Raw genomic sequence first — 21,154 nt, 5'->3', positions numbered from 1 at the left:
ACACACACACACACACACAAACCCACATGGTGTACACATAGTGATAATTATTGTGTTATGTCTTACCAGTTGCGCAAGAGTCCAGATGTGACAAGGCAGTCAGAAGAATTAAAAAGACATTGTGGAATCTTTGCCATCCATGGCAGTGCAGCTGTTTCTGTCATGCCTAATGTAAGATTGTGCACACATTTTTGAAGTAGTTTGGTAAGTGTAATTCCCTCTGGCTACACAAGAGGGAGCTCATTGCATGGCGCATAGTGGTGTAAATACTTCTTCAGGACAGCCAAAATAGATTGTAATATATGCAATGTTCTCTGCCACTGGAGGAATATACTGTGCATAACCTAATTGCATTAAGTCGGATAAGAAATTCTAATATAAAAAAATTCCATTTATAATGGAGGTCTAGAAATAAGCCTACTGCACATTGAGTATGCATTCATTAAAATGAGGGAATGTGCTGTTTAACATCAACAAACAATAGTGTATGGGCCTTTAAACTGCTTCCCTGTGAGAAACATAATTGTGGAGTGGTCAAATATAAAAATTGTTTGAAAAAAGTTACTTCATGAGGAAGCATTTTTTACAGCTTCATGAAACATGGGCTAATGAGAGGGTCATGTTAGGGTTAAGTGCAGAAGTGCTGTTAATGTAGTGGTTAAGGAGCTGGGCTAGCATGCAGTAGCCTGAAAGTTGTCGGTTCAATTTCCGGCTTCCACCGTTGTGCCCTTGAGCAATTGGCACTTAACCCCAAGTTGCTCCGGGGAAAATGTGATCCCTTGTAATATAGCTGACATATGCAAGTCAAGAAGTGTCTGCTAAATGTAATGTAACTACAGTATCCTCAGAACATTTCTTCTACTTCCACTATGTCATCTCATTCACTTTCTTTATACTTACCTGAATCCAGAGCCTACAAGGCTCATCATTGTTCTGCCTGAGTCTATATGGAAGTATTTGCTAGATTAAATTCTAAATTATTCACTGATTCAAATTCATTGCTAACAAACATGAGCTTTACCTGGGATTGACTTACACGGTAGTCATATTCCGCTTTATGGAGAGGTGAGCAAGATCATTTTATTTCTTCAGCTGACAAGGGATATTAAACTAAAACTAAACTGACCGAATGAATTGCTAGAGACATGTTTTTAAATAAAAAGGCATTTCCCCATGGACATTTCAAGGATGTAATTTTATGTCAGAATAAATTTGCGTAAGCAGCACAGATGAATTATTCACTTGACAAATTTCACATTTAGACGGTACTATGAACAGTTGATTGTTCAGCACTGACAGCATTTAACAATATTTCCTTTGACAAGTTCTTTTTGGTATGTAGACCCTTACTCAGAACACAAAAAAGTTAAATGAATGTTGTTGTTTTTTTGTGAATTGAATTTTTTTTTTTTTTTGCCGGTGCATTCAAGTGTACGGACATCCTAGATCCGGTCATCTTCAATCACTTGGACACAGATCAGTACGCGTAATAGCATTTCAAGCTCTCGTAGTCGGGGAAATGTCCCAAGGCACATCTGCACCAGAGTTGACACCCTTTTGTGTTGAGTGTCTTGAGTTGTCTAGTGTCTGCTCCTACAGTATGCATTCATACAAGGCGGCGAACAATGCCTTGAGAGAAAAAAGCAATGGTGGACGTCACAGAAAGATTTGCAGTCTGAAACGACAGTCTGTGACAAATAAACAGTTAACACAGATAAACAGGCCCGTGTTTGGCCGTGCCCAGAGCGGGTTTCCAAAGTGAGCTTCAGTCTCTCTGATTTGGTGTCAGTCCGTGCTGTCCTGGCAACTGATCTCAAATCAGTTGCTAAGGATTAGCTGCTGCTCAGATTGACTGGGATTTTTTTTTCTCAGTAGTGCTCGCCTGTTGACGTAAGGTACAAGCATAAAAAAAAAAAAATCACAAAGAGAATGAACATGTAATAAATTAAATTTCCTCAGTAAAAATAATGCATTGTCATGGAAACCTTTGTCATTTGTCGGTCTACAGTACTTGACTTATGATATGGCCCAAAAATCAAAGTGCTCTCGTACTCTACAGTCAGATCCACAGTCAGCGATGGCTCTAGCGCTTGATCAAAGAGGGTCCTGCTACTTTCCTACTCGTGTTTGAAACGCCTTCTTGCATTCTTTGCTGCATCCCCTAGGTGTCTGTCCAAGACACGGTGCAGCACAGCTTCCAATCTTTGCTGGATTTTGTAAGGAGGTTGCAGACCATACATACACAAACACAGACGTCACACTATTCAAGTCATCAGATTTTCCATAACTGCCCCCCTCCCTCTCCTATCCCATTTGTTTAACAAAAAAAAACACTTTACATTTAAAGGGAAACTGAATAATTAAGCAGCTGCATATGTGCAGGATTAAACAACATTCACTGACATCTATAAATACCTGACACACACAGGGTGCCCTTCTCAGTGATAAAAGAGCAAACCCATCTCTTTTGGGTTGCAAACGTCAGAAGTTATGCAGCCCTACACGCTTACTGCAAGTGCTTCAAGGCATTGTGGGATGTTGGAGGAGGGGAAAGACTGTAGTCAGGGATGTTTCTCTCTTTTTTTTGCTTTCGTGGAGTCCTCGGTTTTCACCGACTGCAACTCCATGGTACACAACAGAAAAACGATAGAGGAAGAAAGAGAGGGAGAGAGAATTGCAGACGATGCAAGGTGTTTTTTTTTCCTGTCACATATTCCAGTGCAACTCATCGAAGTCCACGGTTTCACTCAGGTTCGTGTCAGTTTCCAGAATGCTCATGATGACGGCCATGGCTGCCTCATCGCTGCTGAGGCCAAGGCCACTGGGCCCGACAACACTCTCCAGGTCCAGCTGGGAGCTCTCGCCTGTGGAGGACAGACGTTCACAGTGAGGGTTAAAGGGCCGTTTACACCAGGAAACATAACTATAGCGATAATGCCAAAAAAAGTATCGCTCTAGCTAATAGGAATGACAGCGTCCACACATAAACTATGATGATAACAACAAGAAGAATGATATAATTTGGAATCACTTTCAGAGATAAAAAGCAGCCAATCAGAATCCATCAAATTCATCAACACGAGCAGAGACTTCCCTTATTGTTGGTCACTGTGGACACTTTTATTATTATAGTTACAGTTATCTTTAAAGTTATTGTTCCTGGAGTGAACAGCCTTTAAAGCAGCCGCGTGCAGAAAACAAGCTTTACATGAGGGGGAAACCTTCCACAAAGAGGGGAGATGGGCAACAGGGTAACTTATGGCAATTCACTTGACTAAATGCACCCATACGACTCTTCCAAATGACCTGAGATCAGTGCCATAAGTGGTATTGAGCATGGAATGTTCACTCCCAGTATGTCTCTAACTTACTATTAGCTTGGTTTGAATTGTTGTCACTTCTGACACATATATGCAGCAAATGTAAATGTAAATCCACTTTTAGCATGAAACATATTTAACATTCTGTTTTTACAGTAGGCCTATGTAAAGTCTAAATCAGGGTTTCTCAACCACTGGGCTGAGAGTTGGCAGTCCGCACCTGTGATGGTGGAAGCCTCGCCGCCTAGGAAGGAAACTCCACTGGGTCCCTGGCTTGGCCCCGCCTGAGACTTCCCAGGCTGCTCGCCCTCATCCTCTCTGTTTGGCACCTACCAAAGCACCACAATGAAAACAATGAGCATTGCACAATAGGCAAAGGAATCTGAGGGGACATTACAGGGTCCAGTTTCCCGAAAGCATCGTTGGCCAAAGGAGTTTGTAACGTCCCTCTTAAAAAATGTCTTACAATGTTCTGACCATTTCCACGCTGTTTAAGAATGTTGTGAAAGCACTTGCAGATTTAGGAGTGATCCCGAGTAGTCGTAGATGGCTAGGAGCATCTTAACAGGAGCTTCTCACTGAGGTCACCAGGGTAAGAGGGACTTTATGAAACTAAGATTTCTGATCCTTTCTAGGAAAATGGGCCCTGGTCAAGAAAATGAAGGGAAAAACAATGACATCATACAGGACCCGAGTTTGAGAAAGGAAATGCCAAGTGGAGACCCGCAAACAGAGATGAATGTACTGAATGAACGAACAAGCAACACAAGATTTGATCAGAAGATCGGTCTTGTGTTTTGTGTTAAAATAAGTAATCTGTGGGTAGGTCACGCTGGTATAGTCGTAATCTCTCTCAGAACCTAGTCCATGTCGGTGCATATTGATATATAGGAATATATAATCGCCCAGGGGCGAAACTTTGAGTTGGGGGAGGTTGAGCCCCCCACTTCATAATACTCTATAACAGTTTCATTAATCATGATTAGTTTTATTAATTATGATTACCCCTATGGCATAACCTAAACCGCCTGGCGGAAGAGTTAGTTTCAGCAGGGATTAATCGCCCATCCAACAAGGGGAGAAAAGAAAGAAAAGAAATGACAGCGAGAAGTGTTAGAGGGATGAGGTCCCCGTGTTCTACGTGGAGTATATTGGAGGCTGTACTCACGCTGCCAGGCTGCGAGGCCGCTAGTGGAGACTTCTCAGGGAGTAAACAGAAAGGGCTCTGAGACCCACTGGAGGGAGAGTTCATCCTGTTTGTGTTCACATGGGGAAGGGCAAGTATGTAAGCACACATGCAGTCCAAACATGTCTTAGATTTACTAGTGTCTGTCACATTCACCATTTAATGCAATCATGACTGTTAAATATAGTATAATTCTAAATATAGTATAATTCTCTGGATTTAAATGGACTAATTACACTACATGAGACAGACACAACTATTTTTTCTGATAAGCACAATACCTGTTGAAGTCCAGCAGCTCATTAGCAATGTGAGTCCCAATGCTTCCAGCATAGATCATAGTGCCCGAGACACTGCTGATTCCAGGAATAACGGGCGATAAGTGCTTGGCCTCTGCTGAGGCTAGGACAGAAGGACAGAAAGGACCCGTAGCCCCGATGAAGTCACATGTGGATGCAGGCTAGTTGAAACACATGAAGCACTATATCTTGGCCAGAGATAAGCACCAATGCTGGTGTCGTCCTACCTTCAAGTGTCCTGGTGTCTCGGGGCTCTTCTGCCTTCTCTCCCTTTTCACTGTTTTCCCTACAGAAAAGCCCCCGTCAGTAAGAGTGCCACTCCAGGCATCTCAGGAAAGTAGAACCAATTTTAGGAACTCTGAATCTTAGGGAGGTTGTTCATTCGAGGAGACATTTTGGTCTATTGTTCAGGCAAGTTTTTCCAAGTTTCAAGTACATTTGAGTAGTCTTTAAAGCCCCATAGTTAATTGATCAAATGAAACAATTTAATCACAACTAACCATGCAATGCATTTTTTTTTGCAAAACTCATTCTTTTTTTTTTATCATGTTACAAATCTGTCATTTGCCACAACAAACAAACATCTGATTTCTGGATGAGACATTAGCTTCAACAGTGTTCATGTCATGTGGTCTGGTGGAAAAAACCAAACAGGAGCTCTCTAGGAAACTGACTGTTTTTTAAATGTATTTCTCTCCCGATTTATCTCCTGAAATGTACTACCCAACCCTGGGACAGAAAACAAACAGCAGGGTGCTCTTTGCAGCGGATACTCACGACACCACTTTACTTGTTGACACAATGAACTCCACCTCTTTGGTCCATGGATTTATAAAACTAAACCACTGGCTTTGGAGAGTAACAAAGGAGCTCTGTTTTGTCTTGAATTTGTAGCAGTTTGTCATTATCTTCTCTTTGCTGTGGAGGACTGCAGGGTACCAAGAGACCACACTTAGAAGTTCCATCAAGAATTTTCTCATAATTAAAAGTGGAATAGAGAAGTAAAAAATACAAATATATACTGTATTTCTCACCTTTTCTGTGGCTTTCGGCCAAATGTGCTAAGTCCTCTTGGTGGAAATACTCATAACAAGACGTTCCCAGAAGTTCCTGAGGCAAATATCCTATGATAGTAGTGGCCCTGAAGTAGGACATGAAAACAAAATGTTTTGAGCATAAAAAGCTATAGACACTGTTGACAAAAGACAACATAAAACATGAGAAAACGGTTAGCTTGGGCTCAACCAGAAATTGCTTTCACAAACTATGTGCCAGTAGGTCTTTAAAAGAAATAGGCCCTTTATTTAACTGAACTAATTAAACAATAATATATATATATATATATATATATATATATATATATATATATATATATATATATATATATATATATATATATATATATAAACTAAATGCTCTTAATTGACAGTGGAATATTTGTTTGGAATAGCCTTTTAGAATGATAAACTAAAGTATGCGGTCACATTTAAAAGCATGGCAGTAGACAAGTGTAAAGATGCAGTGTAGCAGCGCGGCACATTTTACCTTTGGTCTACAAAGGTAAACTTTCCGTCTATGGCATAGCGGGTGACAAACTCAGTAGGCTTGACGGAGACTTGGCTGGGCTCCTCTGGGATGGTGTGGGGGTGGATGCGTCCCACGGCCACCAGGCAGGTGAGGTGCGAGCTCTCCCTGTCCAGGTCCACCTCGCTCTCCGTGTCCAGCTGCTGAGTGGACCAGCTGCGCATGTAGCCCGTGCAATGCACTGTGCAGTACCGCTGAAATTCTACGGGATGGAGACGTTTGATTATAATGGCACAATGCATGTGATTGAGTATTTTACGCAGAAAAGACATAAGTACATTGGAATTGATGTAATTATTATGGCACTATACATACATTTTACTGTATATCTAACCATGTTTTATACAAAAACAAGTGGTTTTCCAAGTAACCATATGCCTATAGGGTAGAAACAGATGGCTTGGATAGAACACACAGGCACCCTGCATGCAGGAGATTTGGATAGAGGTGTTTGGCTTGGAGAATCACTGAACTGGAAATATGCACTTGGGACAAATATTACCTACACATATTATAATAGATAACATCCTCTGGAAGTATGCCTAACAAAAAACTCGACAATACTGAGTGAGCCTAATTCATCAAAGACCAAAGAAGGAAGGTGCCTGTTTGAAAACCCTAGTGAAAAGCTTAAGAAGGCTGCTCTGATGGTGATGTTATTTCCTGCTTTGGTTCTTTCTCTTTGGAAATTAGGCTAGCTTTGCTTAGAGCCCGCATCAACAAGGCATACATGCTTGCTAGTGAAGCCTACATGTTGCACATGAAGGCTAACCTGACTCTTGCCAGATGAATTTCGTTCCGCCTAGCTCCACTCATCCATCTGGGACCAATCCATTGGAGTGTTGCTTCAGAAGGCTGGGCCTAATCAAAAAATGCTTGCATATGATTGAATAAGCCACTTGTCCGTCATCTATTGACGTGCTACTTCAACCACTCACATCGAAGCCAACCCGTGACGCTGATAACAGTCTCACAGTCGCTTCTACGCTATGTCACATCTATGAAACTCCCGCCCTGCGTCCTGATTGGCTCTACCATACAATCTGGTGCAGAAATCACTCTCAACGGAAGAGGTCCCAGATGGATGTGAGTGTAGCTAGGCGGAGCTAAGCGGAACAAAATTCATCTGGCGAGAGTCATGTCAGGTTACATGAAGGCTGCTTGCTTGGTGATTTTTTTTGTTCTGTTGCAGCTTTGGTTGTTTTTGTTTGTGGTTTGTTGTCTGATCGTTGTTGTTGTAGCATCCCACATCATGTTGTGTACTTAATAAGATTAATGACATTATTTCTGTTTAATCACTAAATGAGAGGTGAAAATGTCTGCGAGAAACTACACATATGAACAGATGACAGTTATGGAGTTATGGACAGGAGCTATGAAGGCTACCTTTCTTCCTGGAGGACGAGGACGAGGACTGAGGCGTGTTCTTCCCTGACTTGGCCGCACGGCTCTGCTTCATACGGCAGAAGAATGAGCGTCGGGTGCCTGTGCCGATGTGGGCTTTCGATGGCACCTCTGAGGGCACCTGCACCCCCGCTGAGCACACACACACACACACACACACACACACACACGCGCGCACACACACAGAGTTCACAAAATTAGCCTCTGACTTTAAGGCCTATACACCTAGTTGATGAAAGTGGTTTCACCGGAGGTCAAAGTTCACCACTGATCATAACATTACAACATGTGATGACTAGCCTTTTGTCTGCTAATTGTGCATTAGTCTGTGTGCAATCAGTGACTTAGAATGAGGATATCATGTTACAGTGTAACGTGTAAACATATAAAAACACTTTGGCACATGACTGCAAACAAGATAGCTTTGTACAACAGTAACTAGGCAACCTTGTCCTTGGCATATCACTGCAACCACACCCAGCTAGCAACAGAAACCGAGAAAAACAACTGTCTCCAGGACAACAGGAGGACTGAGTCTGCTATGCCAAAGGAATTAAGAAAGGAACAGGGCAAAATTGAGTCTGTACAAAACAAAGGACAGCATGACCTTGCATGACCAGACTGCTGAGGAATGGATGCAGCAACCCACAAGAACACAGCAACCCATTTCTAAGCCTTGACAATATGTTTGACATACATTTGTCTGCAAATAGAAATTAGAGGACAATAAATGGATGCCCTAAAATGGAAATTATGAGTGCAAGGGTTTAGCTGATCAGTTGTGAAAGCAGTTGCATGGCAATGCAAGTCTATGGCTTTCTACATTTTGAATGTCAGCAGAGCCGACAAAAAACAAATTAAGATTTTGAGTGCAGACTTCTTCTGGGTTGATTTTCTACTTGTAAGAGTTCACAAAAGCCAGGGTGTTACTAAAGCACTGAGCTGTCAGGCCCCTAATGGGTTCTGCCTCCTTATAGAGACAGCCCAAATGTGAATGGAGCCATAAGTGTCACGCAGGACATGAGTGTCATTTTCCTCTCAATACCAGGTTTGATAGCCTTGGCATGTTAGATTGGCTCCTCTCTTCTGTGACAAATTGCTTCATTCACAACTCACTTTTAGTATCAATGAGGCGCTCACGGGGATACAGCTCTGAGGCGGACAGCTGCTCCTTCACCTTGCTGACATCTTTAGGATGAACATAATCAAATAGACTCTGTCCAATCAGCTCCATCTGTAACAGAAATGGACAATTCGCGACACATTCATGAACTGAACCTGTGGAAAATAATGGGAAATCTTTCAAGGAATCTTCTTGACACAATCCGTGCCAGATGCGGACTAGACGCTCATGGGGATCTGAGTTTGTGTCTCCCTGTCATGAGCTCTCTCTCTGCCTGGTAACACGTGCTGATTGAAGTCTGATGACCTCCACCTGTTCCTGCTCTGCTCTGCCTCACCCTCGTTACCTACCAGCTGCACTGCATTCACCACTCATCATGCCCTCTATATAAAGCCTTGCTTTTCAGTCCACACTTGTCAGATCGTCTGCAACCAGCACCAGTTACCTGCCTGTTTTTGAAAACGCCTCTGACTCTTTGCCTGTGATCCCGGACCCGCTCGACTACTTCTGTGTTCTCCAGCCCCGGTAATCTTGACCTGCCTTCCGTCCCTCTTCTACGAATACCGCCTAGTCCTTAACTGTACTGCTGCTTCGTTTCAATTGCTGTTGTGTGGGTGTTTCCCCCAGGACTTCCCGGATCATCCAGCTCCTGCCATCGCTGTTCGGCTACTGGGGGAACACACACACGCAGACTCTTGGAACTCCTGTACCCCCCCCCGGAACCCCTGAAACCCCCTTAACCCCCTACCCTTAAATAAACTTTTGAACGTGACGCTTTTGTGGTCCTCGTCCTGTTTGGTGTCTGACACTCCCCAGTGGTCATTTCCCAGTCCCATAGCCCGTCTCTCACCCGCTCATTTCCTGTCACTCTCTGAACTATTCTGACCAGATGACGTCTACAAACCAAATTAACTAAAATAAACTGTCTTTTCAAAGATTGAATTATGTGTTAAGGCGTATTTGCCTAATTGGTCCTAGCAACAAAAAGGCCACTTAACTCACCCGATTATAGTGAAGTATATCGGAGATGGACTCTGAGACAAAGACGATCTTTCCCCTGGTGCAGCTCACCACGAAGAGGAAGCCATCTGCTGCCTAGACAGCAAATAAGCACAAAATGGAGAGCTTGCCAGAGCACAACAACAACAGTCACCATGTGCCACAAGTTTCATAGTCTCATCATCATAGCCGTCTCCACCACATTTACACTGACATGTCATGAGTACAATGTTCTGTTTGTGAACAATATCAATTCCAACTATCAGATGAAAACAAAGGAACATGAAGTGGTCACATATTGCAACATTTCATTGTAAAATTGTAATTGCAAAATTTATTTTTTGGAGAATTAAAATAGGAATGGTGCACTTGCATTAAAGACAAAGATTGAAAGGTGTCGGCCTCTAGTGATGGAAATTGAAATTGATGAGGAGAGGTCTTGTTTTTAAAAGGCAAAGGCCCACTGTTTTAACACCAAGACTACAAGGGCCCTTGCTGAACTAGCTCAGCCATAATCAGTTAAGTTAAAAGGAGGCTAAGAAAAATATGGTTCAAACTAAACATATCGATGTACTGAAAATCACAGCGGTTACTGAAAATACAGGCTGTACGATTTCATTTTGGTGTCTTTTAACATCCATTGTCCACAACCAGAAATTGTGGTTTCAGGCTTGACTTGTACACTAAAGATGGCATGAAGACCAAACCTTTCCTTCTTTTCACATAAAAAGACTTGACTATGGCCTCCCTCCTCTCAACCTTGTTATTATTTCACCACTAGAGGCCGCTACCTATCTTTGTATGCACCTATTGGTCTGGTTTGGGTTAGTGGCACCTACTCTTAGTAATAAGTGTTTGAGTTCATCTTCAGGCAGAAAGGAAGGCTTAGGATGGGCTTCAGAAAAAGAGTTTGAGGTCCCTGAAAGAGATCATATTGCGCAATATGAGAACACAAGTCGGCTGCTCCCGGAGCTCTGTCCTTCCCAATATCATAGAGGTGGAGAAGGTATATTTTTCTGTTTTTGTCATCGCTTCATCTGCGTCCACTGCACCTTTAAGAGACTTAAAGTGTTGCACAGCCATGCGGAGGACAGTCAGCTTGTCCAGCTTACGGGCTAGGGGGTTGCAGGCTGGTACCATGGTGGACAACTCGTCGATGAGGTTGTTCATCTTGTCTCGCCGTCGCTTCTCAATCTGGCTGTGAGGTTCTCTACTACGTGAATTGAAACACATAAACTCTGTTATGATTTTAAACTTTACATGCAGTACCTGTTGCAAATATAATGGCATAAAACAAAAATGTAACTTGTATTGTAATGCTCACATTTTTGGTAGTAAACAGTATTGTAACACGTATATATCCTCTTTATAAACATTGCTTGGAAAATTGCCTTAGAAAATTCTGGCTACCTGAAGCATTTCATTTTGATTTGCTGATCCTCTCCCTCGGACCTGCTGTGAGAAAAGTGAAAGGACACTTTGCCATCACTTCATCCGCAACATCCACACACACACACACACACACACACACACACACAAAAATGGCTAGCCTAGTTTTGGATCTGTTATCGAGAGAGAGAGCTGTTTTCACAAGCGCCATTGGCCTCAAGCTCTGCATGAGAATGCATGCTGTGGATGACAAACAGTTACCTTTCCTGCTCACTGAGTATCTCAGCATCTATACTCATCCTTGAAGACAGAGGCACCTGGTGCAAAGAGGGTCCGGGCATGGTGCCTCCCCTGGTGTCAAAACAGAAAAAGAATGTTAGTCGGGATCACATTAGGTGGCCTGTGGTAGGCCCTTCTTCAATAGACAAGGCTAGGGCAGTTTTTGCTATGGTTTGTTTTTGTCATTTCACACCACTAGCAACTCAACAAAGAATGAGCACTTGTCCCCGTAGGTCCAGAAGTTGCTCTATATCTATGTGACTGGGACCAGATGAAATTAAAGGGATACACACTAAAGAAAGAGTGATTTAAAATGTTTATAGGGACACACACTAAAGAAAGAGTTATTTAAATTTTTATAGAATGTTTACTTGGTGTGTCTATCACACTGACCTCTAAACCTAGTAATTCTAATTCTCAAAGGTATGGTGATGGGATGTCTAGTTCATAAAACAGCATTCTCTGAGTGATTTCAGTAAACATTCAGCAAATCTATCTGTCTGCATTCATTTGGGAATAACAGTCTGTGATCGTTCTAAATCACTGATGTTGACAAACTCAGGGAACTGGAGTGGTTTGACCCCGTGAACTCCCCCCAAAATAGCAGAGCTGTGGGTAGCTCTGGCCGTGTTGGCTCACTTACGGGCTCTTGCCCTTGCCCTTCCGCTTCCGCGGCAAGTCAGAGCAGGAGAAGGAGGACGACGAGGAGGAAGAGGCGACAGGCCCTGACCACACACTGCGGGTGGAGGCCCACGTCATGATGCTGGGCAGGGAAACGGGGATTCGCACGCGAGCCTCCGAGGAAGAACGGCCCTCTGAGTAGAGAGATAGACGGAGAGAAAACATTCACTACTCATTAATAAGCTGACTACATTATCTATTATGATGACAGTGCATAGGAAATTCAGCGTAGACACACACACACACACACACAGTGATGTACAGATAAGACAACTTTGTGTTGAGAAGTATTTTAACACATTCAAGGTTCAACACGTTTAACAAGGTTGCGCAGTGAAAAGCGTTCTGTGAATTCTGTAAATGTTCTGGCCAGCTGACCTTGTGTGTATCTGAGGGAGGTGCGCGCTAGTCCTCGCCCTCCTGGACTGACCCAAGACTCCTGCCCCAATGCAAGTTCATGAACATATTGGAGGGTGTCAAGCGGGAGAAAATGGGGACAAAAAAGAACACTACACAATATGTGAATGATATTACATGAACTTTTGTATCAAATGATCCTATCCAACTGTCCAATTGAAATGATTACAACATGTCAACAATTCCACAGATAAGTGATCACTACGATCCTAATAACTATGATTCCAAAGTTTATGGGTTCTTTACATATGACATTACTGTGTTATTCCTGTATTATTGACACAGCTTCTACCTTACACCTATCTTTATTTATAATCACTGTGTAAATCAACACTTCCTCTAATAGCCCTGGCTTGGTTTTATGTCATGGCATGACGTAGTTGGTATGGTGACTGTTGGCATGGTGAGACTGTTTATGGCTTGATGTAATTGGTATGGTGACTGTTGGTGCCAAGGGTTAGTTGGGGACATGGTACAGCGGTAACTTAGGCAAAGAATTAATCTGTGCCTGTCCTACAGTGCTAAAGCATTACAGAGCTGTGTCCAGATATCGACTCCATTTTCAGCTAGTACCAATTCCTTAAGGGTAGTTTGGTGGTGATCTAAATCCCATGCTACCAATCCCACTATAAAACATACTGACTTATGTTCTCTAAGAAATTCATGGAGAAATTCAAAGCCTTGGGCTGTATAAGTTTAAAACTCTACAAATATGATACATTACACAATCACTTAATTGTGTTTTACAATTTAAAATGCATAAATTATCTCATTATCCCATCTCATATCATTTAATTATATTTTTCTGTGTTTTCCCTTTTGATAATCAACACATTTAAAATATTATCCTACCTACACTAAAATGTACAGCATGACCAACACTGTTAAACAATAAACGATACAGCCTGTAATATTTTCTTTAATAATGAAAACAATTATCACACTTTTTAAGACACCACCATGATCATTTGCTTTTGGAAATACATGCGTGGTACAATTCTAAACATATTTTCTTACTTTGTTTATTTGAATTACTGTATTATCATTTTCAATACATAAGGTACTTTTTTCTTGAACTTCAATTGTAATATCTACAACCAAGCACAGATGTTCAGTGCCAAACAATATAATTATTTTACATAACAAAGTAGTTTACTTTCCTGGACAACAACAGTTTTCTAATGTTTCTGTAACATTCTAAAACATGCTTTATTATCTCAATGGATAATCAACTCATTATCTCATCATCAGTACTTAGACGTTATTAAATCCCCAAGTCTGTAGCAGTGTTTGTTCATTACTCCAGATTGGTGCAATTGTTGCCAAATCTGGCTGTTAATTCTGTTCTCTCAGGGATTTCCAACTAACTGCGATTTTCATCACTAATTCAAATCACTAATTCTGAAAACCAGGCAGTGGACAGGGACATATTGACAAACAAATTTACTTTAGTCTGCTGAGGCCACCCTGTCAGAAACGTGGTGGTTTGTTTTCCTGCTGACAAAAGTCAACCTAAATTTAACAGGACTGAAATTTTCTGTGTAAGGTTGTCCTGTGTTTTATACAAGCTTGCAAGTGTCAAAAAAAATCCATAGCATGACATTATTCAGTGTAAGAATAGGTGAGAAGGTTTTTTTAGATATTAACAAAATATAACACTTGAGTGTTATATGCGGAATTTAAAGTTTTTTTTTTAAAACAAATCTATAGTGTATGACTATCATTCAGGAGAATGAAACCATATATTTTGCACGGTATCATAACATAAAAATATACCTTGAAGTACATGGTTTGAACCATGAGTGAGTCGTTTCTTTGTACACCAGCTGACATCATTAAGTACATCCTACTTTTATTGAAAAGTGAATGAAAGAGTGCACTACAAGTGACTTCTCTTTTCTAAAGCTCTGCTCCACAGACCCAGTGACCCCATTCATGCCAATGGCCTGGCCCATAATCCTGAGTTCTGGAGGGAAGATCTAGAGCAGGATTACTCAAAAGGGTCACAACTCCCCCTGTGGGCCAAGAGTCCAACTTACACATAAATGCAACAATGTAAACAGTCATTTGAGTTAGAGGTGCAAACATGTTAGCACATCTGAAATGTTCATCCAATATAAACACTTTTAATTAAGGACAACATATGCCAATAAACACCATTATGTTATAGACAAAATAAAAAGCTGACTTCAGAAGTTTACGCATCAGTTTTCTCTGAAGCCAATGTGCCAATCTTGTGTTGCTGGAAAAGGCATTTGCACATGTGATGGTGCAGTTGCTCTTTTGAACGGGTGGATAAAGCACACTTGTGCTTGAATCACTGTATCATGTTGTTCAGTTTAATAGAAATAAGTGCAAAACTAAAGCACTTTACTTGTAATGAACAGTATAGTGATGGTTGGATAGTTGGATAGAGAAGTTGGATACATCCATTCATATTATTTTTCAAAGTGTTGTCTTCTTTAATACATCTACTGAAAATGGTTCTGGTGCGCTCGCCTGTTACAGTTTAATGTAATATATAATTCAATATTCAATGTAATAATATATCATTCTTACTGTTGTGGGCCTGATTCATAATGTAGCCAACACAAGGGGGGCATAATATAATGGTAATATGATATATGCAGTTGCAAGGGACAGTGATGGGGCCCATGTAAATTACCTGGGCAGAGTTGCCATGGAAAGTTGCTGTAATTATGGCAAGGACACAGTTGTAAGCACTCAGAGCAACTTTCGTGTCAACTGAATAAAACCTGGCTGAGATGTAAGCCATCTCAGGTACAGTACTGAACATCTGTGAGAGTTACAAGCATTAACGCATCTCCAACTCCCTCCGATTGATGTCGCTAGAGCGCTCAAGGCACCGACATGAATGGTGAAAATAACTAAACTTTTTAGCTTACGCTTCTGCCACCGTGACAGAAAAAAGTAGTAAAGGTGAAAAGACAACGGCTCGCACTACGCCGTTTCGCCCTCAGAAAGCAAGAGCGCAGGTGGTGAAAATATGTATGCGTTGCGCATTACTGATAGCATAAACAACGCAGTGTAACTGAGATTGGAACAATGGTCATTTCCAGCACTCTCTTGGAGTGTGGACCTCAGGCAACATGCCACCTCATCCAAAATAAACACGGATCATTTCTTCATCTACAAAAACATGTGGATTGCGAAAGAGCAGAGGAATCTGCCTTAACGGCCATTCCGTTTCGGCTATTTCTGTCTCTGAACGTGAGGGAGCGGCTCTGGTAGGCTATCTGACTGCGCAGATGCAAGGACAGCGACAGGCGAGAGCACGGTCCATTGCTAGTAACGTGCAGCTGGCTTTTTCCCCGAGTGTGTGTGGCACGTGAGAGTAATGAGTTGCAGCTATCACCTACCTAAGCGCTTACATAAAATGTGTACTACTGACCTACATCCAACTTTGCGCTCCCGTTATACTTTAAACTGTGACATTTTATTTGAAGTCACTGGCAAAATGGGGAGATATCACTGAATATTTACAAGTAGTAAATTCTTGAATTTCCCCTGGGGATCAATAAAGTATCTATCTATCTATCTATCTATCTATCTAGTAGCCTAAGCTATATTGTACATTTGTTGAAAATGGTATATTTTTGTCTAGGTTTATATTACATTTAAACAGCCATGTGAAGTAGGCTAGGTCTCGGGTTAACTCTCATGATTTGTTAGGCTATGCTGATATTATTTCCTTACTGTAACATTTTTGCCAATTAAAATTCACTGAATTGCTATGCTCTCAAATACAATTTCCTAGACAATAGCTACTCTCAGGGTTATGAGGGAAAGGGTTCCTTCAATGGACATGAAGATATCCTTCAAAATACAACCGACAAATGATGGAGTGACAAAATTAAAACAGTAAGAAACATGGGAAGTGTGAAAATGTGAGGAAATATATTATCACAGGTGACACAGAGCATGCAGTGAAGGAAGTTGGAAGAAAGCAGAATTAGCCTAGACAGTACGACACAGAAGAGTGCCCCCTCTGCATGCCTCCAAAGATGTGGTGGGAAACAGAAGAAAGAAAGATGTGGTGGAGAACATTTTCATATGGGGGAGTTGGACTTTTGTCTATCACACCCTCACATTTTTAAGGAGCTGCCTTGTAGTGTTCTTACTGCCCCCGCACTATTAATAGAGCTTGCCCAAGCACTGTACAAACAAACTGACCCACTTGTAATGTATCACAATGAACAGTAAACAACAGTTTAACATAGTCTTGTCATTCATTTGTCAAAATCGTACACACCTTCCCAGATAGTTTCTTTAAAAAAGGGGGAATCTACTTGACTGACACAGGACATAGGGTTTTATATGGAAACTAGTAAACTAACACAAAATGTGTTGATGAGTTTGCTTTATGTTTTTTTTATTTTTCAACTATACAGGAGCAAAGCAGCTTGGCGTTGTTTTCCCACAGCCTTTTGATATCTTGCTATGGATATATGAACATTTCAATAACGAACTTGCCACACATGTTGCTGTCCATTTAATGTGGTCTACCCACCGGTGGATCTTTTATGGCCAAGTGGCATTGCACATTGTATGTACGGTAACCCAAATTGTTTAAGGCAATGAAACAGCTCTAATGGCAGTGATGCTGGCATCTCTCAATCAGTGACACTGAAACAGGGACACCTTTCAACCTTGTGTTTTAACATTCTATATTATCCCCAGTCAGAAAATCTGTGACTTCCAAATCTTGCATGGAGAGTTTTAGACATGATATGAGGCTGAGAAGTATTCTGGTAGAGCCTTACTTTGGTATGGTTGTCTTGAAGTGATAATGTATTGAGGATGTACTACAAGTTTGAATCAGTGTCTCATCTTAGAATGACTGAGTTATAGAATGACGACAGGAGAATTCTCATTCTGAAATATATCTTGAAATCTTCCCTTAGGCGCTATGGGTTTCTATTTTGTTTTTCTGAATGTAACCTACCTAAAGGTGTTCAGAATAATGAAATTTCTTTATGTATGTCCAATTTAAGGACAAGCCTAAGTCAATGCAAAAATGCCATCTTGGAAAGTCATTTCAGTTACATGTAACATTTAAATATATTTAAAACATTGCAATCCATTCTTGGGACCACTTTAGACTACTAAATGTCTTAGTCGTACTATTTTTATATTTGAATGTGTCACAATTAAAGAAGTTTAGCACTAAACTAAGTGACAACGCTTTTACCTAGAAGGAAAGGTTCTCACAGATTGATCCGCATACTTCAACAGTGATTATTGAGACATCTTATTCCAATGCCATTATTACTTCTTGTCTGTTATGGATATGAGCAAAGTTTAAACATGTTTGCCACAAATGTTATTGCCTAACAAATTCAGGTTTGTTTTATACATTGATGGTGATGAAATACTAAAACTATTAAAACAGAAAGCACAAATAAAGATTATGCCCACGACATTGCTGTCTATGGAAATGTGGGCACACGTTTAGTTTGGAAACTAGGTTACTCAGAGGTGTGGGATGTGAATTGCGAGGGAGTAACACATCACAGCAAACACTGACAAAACTATGTACTGAGGTAGATGAAGTTAACACACTACACACTGCACATCAAAATGGCAGCAGGTTAGTCCAAATAGTATGGATCAGAGATTGCTAAACTCACCAGGAAACAAACAAAATGTCTACTTTAAAGCTCCAGAGTGGGGTCAGGAGCACTTCAAAATTGAGCTTTTCCTGTAATCACTCTTCTGTGGAGTGGGGATAACTACTTAAAATTAACTCCAGTTGTTAAAGTGTTTTACATGGCTGCAAAACATGGCTGCAATTGGCTGTGTTGTCAATGGAAAGTAAATTAAACCAGTAGGCTACTGTTATAATAAAAACACTCTTTTGTAAACATGACAACTAATCGTCATTGAGGAGTTACAAACAATATAAGGGTGGGGTTCTCTGAGACTTAAACCCTGGATGACTCCTAGAAAGCCTACTGCACTAACTCAAAGATGTACTTGAAGATTTAGGCAAGGGGCGATTTGGGACAAAGCCTATTTGGAACAGTCTGTGAACGTCAGAAATGGCAGATAGTCATGACTTCAGTTTAGCAAGGTGTCACGGCAACTTGTAGCGCCTAATTGGAAACAAGCTTTGTGTACGTAACACCATTCCCCAGCAAAAAAGCTCTCCCAAATCATTTACATAGCTCTCCCAATGCATGTAAATGATTTTATGATTTTCCATCAAACTTAACGTATGGCGCTCATAGAAGGAAACGTTAACCCAGTACAAACGCTGTTCATTTGACCTAGTTAGCTACATTTTATGCAACAAAGGCACTGTCACGTTCCGTTGGATTTTAAATGACCAGTTTAAAAGGCATAGGCTACCATTTAATAAGAATATTCTCAAATAGGCTAATTATGAAACAGATTCCATTAATTTAAAATGATTAAAATATACATTTTTCCTCAAATTGAGCGATAGAAAAATGGTAGGCTAATTGCCAATATTCACTTACTATATGCAGAACTTTTGAACTCTTGAATTTCCCCTAGGGATCAATAAAGTATCTATCTATCTATCTATTTTGTACAGACTCTGTGTTCCAATAACGGTTAATGGTTAATTGCAAGCTACACACTGAACAGTAAAAAAGATGACCATATCGTGTTCACTGATCATCCAGTAGGATTAGGCCTACATTTATAGCCTAAAGTTTCGTTTGGCTTTATATAAACCCCCCCATAGCTGGCTATGCTAAAGCCCTAAAAACTTAATTGACTGCCTAGTCATTCGGAACCTATAGATATAGGCTTATGTTTTTAACTAATAATTTGTAAGCTATCCAACTCAACCTACCGACCTTGGCCGTCTATTGTCGTCTAGCAAAATAGCATATTTACACTCCATTCAATGAGCTTGAATGAACGTCAGAGTTTAAAAAGACTCTTCCAAGGATGCTGAACTAACCTCAGGCAACAGCTGCCGCGCTTTAAAGTATCGAAAGTTTTCCTCCGTGGTTTTAGATCTATGTTAGCTTGAAATTATACGCCAAGGAGCCCTACTGCATGATGACACTACTAAGATAATGAAAATCGTAGAAATCTCTTCGAAAGTTTGCCCCACTGAACTACTGACCTAATTTCCCGAGAAAACAGAAGTAGCCTACACTGCCAAGCGGCTCCGCAAAACTCCCCAACAGCTCCCCTCTCCCACGACCGGCGCATAACACCGCTGCAGTAGGCTACCACTAGCAGCAGTATCAGGACATCGGATATGAATGGTACGGGGTCCTTATAGCCTATGCATGTTAATACCTTTGTGCTCTCCTGCCGCTCCTTCATCGCTGAAGGCCGTCGCTTTCCCTGCCGACATGGCCAGAGCCGGTCTGCCGGGGACCAGAACCGCAGTGCATGTGGAAGAGTAAGGGGATATATGCTAAATCAGGAGAGATGGGGAGTAGAGGCGGAGAATTAGGGGTGTTGTATAATTTGAGTTTTTTTCTCCATCTTCTTTTTTTCTAGGGGGAAGTTTGAAGGGGAGGGTACAACTACGACATAGAAACGTGCAGGGAGTGTAATGAGGACATGGGCAGAACACCGGGAAACGCGGAAGGTGTGAGATAGTTGTCTCCTCCCCCAAACTCACCATTACCACTCCAGGCGGCTTTCATTCACTAAATCGTTCTACTGGCATAGATGTCCAAGTGAATCTGTGTCAGGCAATGAATGAAACAGCCGGTGAAGCCGACGTTGGTTAGGAGAACGTACACGGAGTTTCTATATGGAAATGCAAAAGGCGCATTCCGCTGCAAAAGGGCATGCGTAAATGTGATAGCCTAACGATAAAAACGTGATGACATGTGTGAGATATATGGATCTAAAATACAAAGGCCAGTTCTATCTCAATAAATGTCCTGTGGGTCTAGGCACCCTAGCTAACAGCCCTTTAACAAATGAGCTTAAAAAAGGCAACATACAGGCAGCATACAGAACGACATTCCGTTGGCCACTTTTTTCGCGCTTATTGGGCCATACCAAGAGTAAGCAGAAACTATTAGTGTTTATTTTTTATTTTAAAAGCACGCAATGTAATTCGAAAGAATAAGATAGAGCCTACAACGCTTAGTTCACCGGTCCCCTAAAACGAACAAACTCCTTACTTTCCCTGAACCGCATTTGTCTTTCACCTGCGAAATGTAATTTGACCCGTCTGCACGACACTTTACGTAAGTGAAATGGTGCACGTGCCGAGCAGAAACGTGAGCTTGTTTGACCTATATATTATATAACCGAGAAACTGTCACGTGCAGCCGTAGACTACGGTTTATTAACCCATTTTAGACCCGCCAGGGACTGAAGAGGAGATATCCGCTCCGCCAACCACTCCTTGGCGGCGGCTTTAGATCGGGCAAACTCTGGAGACAAAAGACACTCTCCTTTTTTTTTGGGGGGGGGGGGGGGGGGGGGGCAAAAAATGTGCCAGTCT

The 21,154-nt window shown here is 41.4% G+C and overlaps 1 protein-coding gene across 5 annotated transcripts; it reads right to left on the bottom strand.

Moving 5' to 3' along the window:
• Positions 1-1,176: 1,176 nt before the first annotated feature.
• Positions 1,177-20,179, bottom strand: LOC121697312 (aryl hydrocarbon receptor nuclear translocator-like protein 1). 5 transcript variants are annotated; one of them, XM_042078788.1, is made up of 18 exons: positions 19,984-20,177; positions 12,643-12,703; positions 12,227-12,401; positions 11,566-11,655; positions 11,326-11,370; positions 10,968-11,128; positions 10,755-10,834; positions 9,919-10,011; positions 8,910-9,027; positions 7,776-7,925; positions 6,351-6,591; positions 5,840-5,946; positions 5,583-5,733; positions 5,033-5,091; positions 4,788-4,908; positions 4,489-4,573; positions 3,541-3,649; positions 1,177-2,864 (listed from the first exon to the last, which is right to left on the bottom strand). In XM_042078788.1, exons 1-18 carry the CDS (start codon positions 20,008-20,010, stop codon positions 2,707-2,709), a joined length of 2,031 nt encoding a protein of 676 aa, XP_041934722.1. In that variant the 5' UTR covers positions 20,011-20,177; the 3' UTR covers positions 1,177-2,706. The 5 variants fall into 5 exon arrangements, with proteins under 5 accessions (XP_041934722.1, XP_041934723.1, XP_041934726.1 ...); XM_042078789.1 differs by having other exon boundaries at positions 12,227-12,398; positions 19,984-20,176; XM_042078792.1 differs by having other exon boundaries at positions 12,227-12,398; positions 12,643-12,773; positions 19,984-20,174.
• Positions 20,180-21,154: the final 975 nt, after the last annotated feature.

The sequence above is a fragment of the Alosa sapidissima genome, chromosome 22, assembly GCF_018492685.1.
Source record: "Alosa sapidissima isolate fAloSap1 chromosome 22, fAloSap1.pri, whole genome shotgun sequence".
NCBI lineage: Eukaryota > Metazoa > Chordata > Actinopteri > Clupeiformes > Clupeidae > Alosa > Alosa sapidissima.
Note: the sequence above shows the minus strand (reverse complement) of the source record. Positions and strands in the feature narration are given on the sequence as shown.

Coding starts and splice junctions, on each gene's coding strand:
- LOC121697312 (XM_042078788.1), bottom strand. CDS start 20,010: ATGAAGGAGCGGCAGGAGAGCACAAAG. Junction 12,704..19,983: donor AGCGGCAGGAGAGCACAAAG/GTATTAACATGC, acceptor GCATTGGGGCAG/GAGTCTTGGGTCAGTCCAGG. Junction 4,574..4,787: donor GAGCTGCTGGACTTCAACAG/GTATTGTGCTTA, acceptor GAACACAAACAG/GATGAACTCTCCCTCCAGTG.